The following is an 8,384-nucleotide window of genomic DNA, read 5'->3' as shown; positions in this document are numbered from 1 at the left end:
ACTTAGTTCTTTACCCGAAAGTTGAGAGACTTTGGTTGTGACAGTTAGTAATTCAGTACCTGATGGAGTTGTCACAATGGGCCAAGTCACTAGTAGCTTGCTGAATGAAGAAACTAGAAGAAAATCAACGGGTTCCTCTCATTCGGAAGCATTTGTTGTGAGAGGCCGAAACAAAACAAGGGGAAGGAGTAAGACTCCTCATGATTATGATCAAAGTCGTGACAAATCAGGAGATGGTTCTTTTTCAAAGAAAGATATTGAGTATTATTATTGCCATGAGAAATGGCACATGAAGCGGGAATGCCGAAAGCTCAAAAACAAGTAGAAAAAGCAGGACAAAAGTGTGGATAAGAAGCAAGAAGACACAACGACAGTTACTACCGATGATCTCACGGTCATTTGTGAAGATGATTGTATCAATTTTGTAGGTCAAGAGAACAATTTGGTGATTGATTCTGGTGCTTCTTTTCATGTGACTTCTCGAGTTGATTTCTTCACTACCTACACCAAAGGAGATTATGGTTCTGTTTAAATGGGTAATAAAGGTTTGTCCAAGATCACTGGCATGGGTGATGTTTGCTTGTAAACAAATTTGGGCTGTAAGTTGTTGCTTAAAGATGTGAGGCATGTTCCCGACATTCGCCTCAATTTGATCTCTACTGGGAAACTAGATGTTGAAGGTTTCAACAACAAATTTAGTGATGGAATATGGAAGCTCACAAAAGGGTTCTTTGGTGGTGGCTAAGTGCAAGAAGACTCATACACTTTATTCAATGCAAGGAAAAATTTATAAAGATATTGTCAATGCACTTGAAGATGATACTTCTATCGAATTGTGGCACAAGCCGTTAAGCCATATGAGTGAAAATGGGCTACAAGTTTTGTTCAAAAAAGAGCTTCTACCCGGTTTGAAAAGTATACATCTTAAAACTTGTGTTTTATTGTTTGGTGAGTAACCAACATAGAGTTTCTTTTCATAAAAATGTTGCTTATTGAAAAGAAAATGTTTTGGGGTTGATTCATTCGGATGTTTGTAGTCCTTTGAAAGTTAGAACTCATAGTGGTGCATTTTATTTTGTTACTTTCATTGATGATTATTCAAGGAAAGTTTGGGCTTTTCTACTAAAAACTAAATATCAAGTTTCTAGAAGTGTTTAAGCATTTTCAGGCCATGGTTGAAAAAGAAACATGGCAGACATTGAAGTGCATCCGATCAGACAATGGTGGTGAATACATTAGGCCATTTGATGAGTATTGTCGCAGCCAAGGTATTCGACACCAAAAGACAGTTAAGAAGACTTCTCAACAAAATGGCGTTGCTGAGAGGATGAACCACACCATTGTAGAAAGAATAAGGTGTTTGCTTTCACAAGCTAAATTGCCAAGATCCTTTTGGGGTGAGGCAATGAAAACAGCGGTTGACGTGATCAATTTGTCTCCTTCATATCCTTTGAATGGTGATGTCCTAGAAATAGTTTGGATCGGCAAAAATGTATCATATGAGCACTTGAGAGTATTTGGTTGTCGAACTTTTGTTCACATTCCAAAGGATAAGAGGTCCAAGCTTGATAGTAAGTCAAGAAAATGTATTTTTCTTGGCTATGGGCGTAATGAATTCGAGTATAGATTATGGGATCTGGTCAACTAGAAAGCTATTCGAAACCGTGATGTTGTGTTTCTTGAAGACCAAACAATTGAAGACTTTGGCAAAGGTGATCAACCAGAGCCAAAAACTAGTGATCTCATTGACATAGATCCATCTCCTTCATCTTCTGTTGATGATAAAAAATGAGGGAGATGTGCAGCCACCCATTGAAGATGTAGATGATGATGTTAATCCTAATGAAGCTAAGCCAGAAATTGAGGAAGAGCATCCAACTCAAGAACTGCCACTACAAATTGCGTTGAGAAAATCTACAAGAGACTGACAACCTTCAAGAAAGTATCCTCCTAATGAATTTATGTTGCTTTCCGATCAAGGAGAGCCTGAGAGCTACCAAGAAACAATTGAGCATGCAAAGAAAGATGATTGGAAAAAGGCCATGGACGAGGAGATGAATTCCTTACTTGAAAACCAGACTTATGATTTAGTGAAGTTGCCTAAAGGGAGGAAAATTCTGAAAAATAAGTGGGTCTTCAAATTGAAGAATGATAGCAAGAATCTGAGGTACAAAGCACGTCTTGTTGTGAAAGGCTTTGGGCAAAAGAAAGGTATTAACGTTGATGAGATTTTCTCGCCAGTTGTGAAGATGTCTTCTATTCGGGTTGTACTTGGCATGGCCGCAAGTATGAACCTTGAAGTTGAACAACTTGATGTGAAAACCGCATTTCTTCATGGTGATCTTGAAGAAGAAATTTATATGGAGCAATTGGAAGGTTTTGCAGAGAAAGGGAAAGAGAAATTTGTTTGCAAATTGAAGTAAAGTTTGAATGGCCTTAAAAAAGCCTCGCAGCAATGGTACAAAAAATTTGACTCTTTTATGATGAATAATGGTTTTTCTAAAACCACTTCGAACCATCATGTGTTTGTGAAAAAAATTTCAGATGGCAAATTTATTATTCTTTTGCTTTATGTTGATGACATATTAATTGTGGGTTAAGATTACATTATGATTAACAGGTTGAAATTAGAGTTGAGCAAGTCTTTTGCTATGAAAGATTTGGGGTTGGCAAAGCAAATACTTGGTATGAAAATTGTTCGTGATCGCAAAGAGGGGCTGATTTGGTTGTCTCAAGAAAGCTACATTGAGAAAGTTCTTGAGAGGTTCAACACGAATAAAGCAAAGCCGGTTGGTTGTCCACTTGCGGGTTACTTCAAGCTTTAGTTCGAATCAATGTCCTACAAGTGAGAAAGATAAGGAGGAGACGTTGAAAATTCCTTATGCTTCAGCAGTTGGTTCTTTGATGCACGCCATGGTTTATACAAGGCTGGATATTGCTCACGCCGTTGGTGTGGTGAGTCGGTTTCTCTCTAATCCAGGTAAAGAACATTGGGCAGCAGTTAAATGGATTCTAAGATATCTTCGAGGGACTTCGAAGGTGTATTTGTGTTTTGGGGATGGTAAGCCGATGCTTGATGGGTTCACAGATTCTGACATGGCTGGTGATGTTGATTATAAGAAATCTACTTCGGGGTATTTGACGACATTTGCAAGGGGAGCTATGACATGACAATCTAAATTACAAAAATGTATTGCTCTCTCAATTATCGAAACTGAATTTATTGTCATTACGGAACCTTGCAAAGAAGAGTTATGGTTGAAGATTTTTTTGCAAGAGTTGAGTTTGAAACAAGAAAAGTATGTACTTTATTGTGATAGTCAAAGTGCTATTCACTTGAATAAAAATTCTACTTTTCATTCGAGATCGAAACACATTGATGATACCATTGGATTTGTGATGTGTTAGATTCGAAACTGTTGCAACTCGAAAAGGTTTACACAAATAATAATATTTCAGATATGTTGACTAAGACTTTGTCAATGGACAAATATTTAAAGTGTCGAATTTTGACGAGTATGGTTGATGTTTCCACCTAAGTCGGTAGGGGGAGAATTATTAGGTATACCTCCTTAGTGGAGTTTGGAACCCAATTGATTTGTTAAAAGAATTCGTGTTTGGTTTGGTTTAGATATAATATATTTTAATATATTATATCTAATTTTTTTAGAGACCTAATTCAGTTTAGTAACAATTAAGATTTTCATAAAACAAGCCCAAAATTTAATATATATGTATATTGTTTATTATTCACAAGAAAAGACGTACCATACGACTGCTACAAATTTGTTCCACCTTTTTCCGAAGTGTTGTGCGGCTGGTTTGTGTGTGTACAGGCTGGGTAATCAATTTGGTGGATTTTGCTTTGTGGTGTAGCAATTTGTTTGATCATTATTAGGTGGGTTGATTTGGTTCGTTATTTTGGGTCTTTTTTAACTCTGGTTTTGAAGATTTTTGTTCATCTATTTAGTGAGGTCTTTTCTCTTGTTTGTTTGTGATTATTTGGAATTCATCTAAAGGTGATTTTGTGAGACCATTCGTATCTCGTTTGTAATCGTTTGGAAACTTTTTGGTTGATAGTGGAATCGGATTTCGATCCCATAGACGTACCTTACATTGAGAAAACCACGTAAAAATTCTTGTGTTGTTTTTGATTTAATTTTTCCGCATTAATTTTTATTCTCATTAATTGAATTACTTGTAGAGAATCTTATATTTTCCCTAACAATTTTCGCAATATATTTAAGTTACAAATTGCAGTTTCTATGCACCAAACATTTATGATTCACTTTTGATTATGAAAAATGGTGACCAAACATATTTTTAATATAAAAATCATAGAGAATAATGTATAATTATGATTCATAATAAAGGATTTTATTATTATTAAATAAATAATTTGTATTATTAATAAAACATATAATAATTCATATTATTATTGTATATAAATTCTGTTTGTTTTGTATTATTCATAACTCTAGTGCATGCAGGGCAAAGAACCATAGCCATGGCAGTACTCTCAACAACACAAACACTGCAAAGCAGAAATAGAAAGTGTAGCATTCCTTGGTAACCAAGTCAAGAAATATATTTTTACCATAAATAAATAAATAAATAAAATTAATAATCAAATCTAATCCAATCTCCACAGACACAGCTTTTCTATCCTTCTCAATTTACACAGTGTTTCCATATTTCACTCTCTCTCTCTCTCTCTCTCTCTCTCTCTCTCCAATTCATATTTTGGTTTGTTTGCAGAGTTTTCCTTCTATAACTGCCCACCACTCTCCTTTGCCAATCAAAACAAGAAGAAAAAAAAACTGAACAAATCATATATACTTCAACCACATACTCCTTGCATTCCTATCACAACTCTCTCTCTCTCTGGTATAACCCCATTCTTCATCTTCTTGTTCCTTCTCTGTTTCTGCCATTGTTGTTCTCCTTCTCTCTTTACATATAGATATGGGCTTTCTTTTTCTTTTGATAGAAGGATATGGGTTTTCTTTGACAGTTTTTTTTTTCCCCTGATTCTTTCATCGATGAAATAAACTTTTTTTTTTTATAAAAAATAACATAAAAATTATTTGGGTTTTCTTTGATTGTATCTAACATTGTATTTTCATTTGATTTCAGAGCATTGCCGCATAATCTGGGCCATTTCAGGCGTTTACAGAGGTGGCATATTGAAAAAGAGCTTATTATTTGAAAATAGAGATAACCTTTGTGATTCCCCAACTTTTGAAATCCTCTTCAGAGAGAGATTCAAGGCCCAATGGTTGGTTGGTTGTTTGGTTGATTGGCTCACTCATTGGCTGGCTTTTGTTTCCGTTACCAAAAATTTAGGGGAAAAAATATCTCCTAAAATTTGTGTCCCCATTGCTCTGTTTTTGTAACGGCTCTGTAAAATCCTTGATTGCCACTCCCGATCTTCTAGGTTTTGAGACGTTTCAAAACTCTCTCAAAATTCAAATATATTTTCATTCTCCTTGCTATTTCCAAAGTTTTCAAGGTCTTTCTTTGAATCACTGCTTCACACTCAATCCAATTCTTGCAAGACACACACAATGCAGACCCAAAACCAAAACCAAAACCAAAACCAAAACCAAAACCAAAACCAAAACCCAACTCGAAATCGTAATCCTAACCGAAACCCACCCGAGGATTTTACTCTGAAGGAGACATCACCGAACCTCGGTGGCAGCGGCGGCGGTAGGGTCTCCGGCATTGACAGAGTCTCCACCACTTTCGACCTTGTTGAGCAAATGGACTACCTCTATGTCAGAGTAGTCAAGGCCAAAGAATTGCCTCCAAAAAATGCTAATGCTAATACCAATGCTAATGCCAACGGTTCTTCTTGTGATCCTTTTGTTGAAGTGAAGCTTGGAAACTACAAGGGTGTGACAAAGCATTTCGAAAACAAACCCAACCCAGAATGGAACCAAGTGTTTGCATTCTTGAAAGATCGAATTCACTCCACTTGCGTTGATATCATTGTGAAGGATAAAGATATGGGTAATAGGGATGATTACATTGGCAAGATTGTGTTCGAAATCTATGATGTCCCGAAGAGGGTTCCACCAGATAGCCCTTTGGCGCCGCAATGGTACAAATTGGAGAACAAAAATGGGCAAAAGATTAGAGGAGAGTTGATGGTGGCTGTGTGGATGGGTACTCAAGCGGATGAGGCCTTCCCGGATGCTTGGCATTTGGATGCTGCTGGGGTTAGTGGCGATGGCGTGGCCAATATTCGATCAAAGGTATATCTATCTCCCAAGCTTTGGTATCTTAGAGTGAATGTGATTGAGGCTCAAGATTTGCAGCCCAGTGACAAGAATAGGCTATTGGAAGTGTTTGTTAAGGTTGTTTTTGGGAATGTTGTTATGAGAAGTAAAATTTCACAAAACAAGAATGTGAATCCGATGTGGAATGAGGACTTGATGTTTGTTGCTGCCGAGCCCTTTGAGGAAGAGTTGGTTATGAGTGTGGAGGATAGAGTGGCACCCAATAAGGATGAAGTTTTGGGGAAATGTCGGGTTCTTTTACAGAATGTGGAGAAGAGGACTGAATGTGAATGTGTGAATAGTAAATGGTACAATATTGAGAAGCAGGAGGGGAAGGTTGTGGGTCGGATTCATACCAGGATCAGCTTGGATGGTGGGTACCATGTCCTCGATGAATTGACTCAATATAGCAGCGATCTGAGGGCTACAACGAAGCAATTGTGTAAGCCGGGTATTGGGGTGTTCGAATTGGGGATTTTGAGTGCTCAAGGTTTGTCAGCAATGAAGAAAAAGGATGGTCGAGGAACTGCAGATGCCTATTGCGTGGCTAAATATGGGCAGAAATGGATTCGCACAAGGACAATCATAGACAGTTCCAATCCAAAATGGAACGAGCAATACACATGGGAAGTTTTTGATCATTGCACTGCCATTACAATTGTTGTATTTGATAATTGTCATTTGCAAGATAAGGATGGAGCGAAGGATGCAATAATTGGGAAAGTGAGGATTCGGTTATCAATGCTTGAAAGTGATCGCGTTTACACACATTCGTATCCGCTCATAGTCTTACATTCCGATGGGGTGAAGAAGATGGGAGAGATTCAATTGGCTGTGAGGTTTACTTACTCATCTTTGTACAATATGCTCCAATTGTATGCACAGCCCCTTTTGCCAAAAATGCATTATCTTCGCCCACTGTCGGTTTTTCAGCAAGATAGCTTAAGACACCAGGCAACTCAAATCATCACAATGAGGATGAGCCGGGCTGAGCCTCCATTGAGAAAAGAGGTTGTTGAGTACATGCTCGACGTAGGCTCACACATGTGGAGTATGCGAAAAAGCAAAGCCAATATTTGTAGGATTATCGATGTTTTGTCTGGCCTTGCTACAGTTAATAGATGGTTTGATGAGATACGCTTGTGGAAAAACCCTTTCATGACGGTGTTCATCCACATATGGTGCTTGATAATAATCATCTACCCAAAAATGATTTTCACTACAATTTTACTATCTCTTTTTTTGGTGGGGCTTTTGAACTATAGGAAGAGGCCGAGACACCCTCCTCACATGGACGCGAGGCTCTCTCACGCTGATACAGCGACTGTTGATGAATTAGATGAAGAGTTTGATTCATTTCCGTCTTCTAGGCAAGCTGATGTTTTGAAGACGAGGTACGACAGGTTGAGATGTATTGCAGCAAGGATGCAGACAGTGGTTGGGGATTTGGCAACTCAAGGGGAGAGGTTTCATTCTTTGCTGAGCTGGCGTGATCCGAGAGCCACAGCTCTGTTTATGATATCCTGTTTGGTTGCAGCTGTGGTGCTTTGGTTCACTCCCATCCAAGGGCTATGTGTTATTTTGGTATTATATGTTTTGAGGCATCCAAGGTTTCGTGATAAGCTCCATTCGTCGCCTTTTAACTTCTTCAGAAGATTGCCTACAAAAGCAGATAGCTTGTTGTGAGGTTCTCATGTTAAGGTAAAGTAAATGGCCCGGTATGGATCATTTTTGTTTTATTGCAGTTTGGCATTTGTGTTTTGCACTAATCTTATATGTTATGATGAACCTGTTCTTCTAGTCTCTTTCCTTTTCTTTTTCTCTCTTTTTTTTTTTTTTTTTTTTTTTTTGTTGTGTCAGTTTTTTTTTTTTTTGGCCATGATCCTAATGCTAAAATGCTCTTCACATTACTGAAATCCATGGCAATAGTGGCTTTTTTGAGGTGAAGTTTTAAGACTTTTGACTGCAAACTTAAGACTTCTACTAATGCTCTATCTGTTTCAGTGGAAAAAAATTTCGTAGAAAATATTTTTCTATGTATAATTGTGACATTAAAACTAATGTGATAATGGGAAAAAGCCAGTCATGATCAAGATATTA

General features: G+C 37.5%; 1 protein-coding gene across 1 annotated transcript; it reads left to right on the top strand.

The window, feature by feature from the left end:
- Positions 1-5,062: 5,062 nt before the first annotated feature.
- LOC114307941 (FT-interacting protein 3-like) lies at positions 5,063-8,127 on the top strand. The gene has a single exon (XM_028253426.2). The coding sequence runs from the start codon at positions 5,568-5,570 to the stop codon at positions 7,968-7,970; it is 2,403 nt and encodes an 800-aa protein (XP_028109227.2). The 5' UTR covers positions 5,063-5,567; the 3' UTR covers positions 7,971-8,127.
- Positions 8,128-8,384: the final 257 nt, after the last annotated feature.

Source organism: Camellia sinensis, chromosome 9 (genome assembly GCF_055761805.1).
Source record: "Camellia sinensis isolate YWXY chromosome 9, ASM5576180v1, whole genome shotgun sequence".
NCBI classification, from domain to species: domain Eukaryota; kingdom Viridiplantae; phylum Streptophyta; class Magnoliopsida; order Ericales; family Theaceae; genus Camellia; species Camellia sinensis.
Note: the sequence above shows the minus strand (reverse complement) of the source record. Positions and strands in the feature narration are given on the sequence as shown.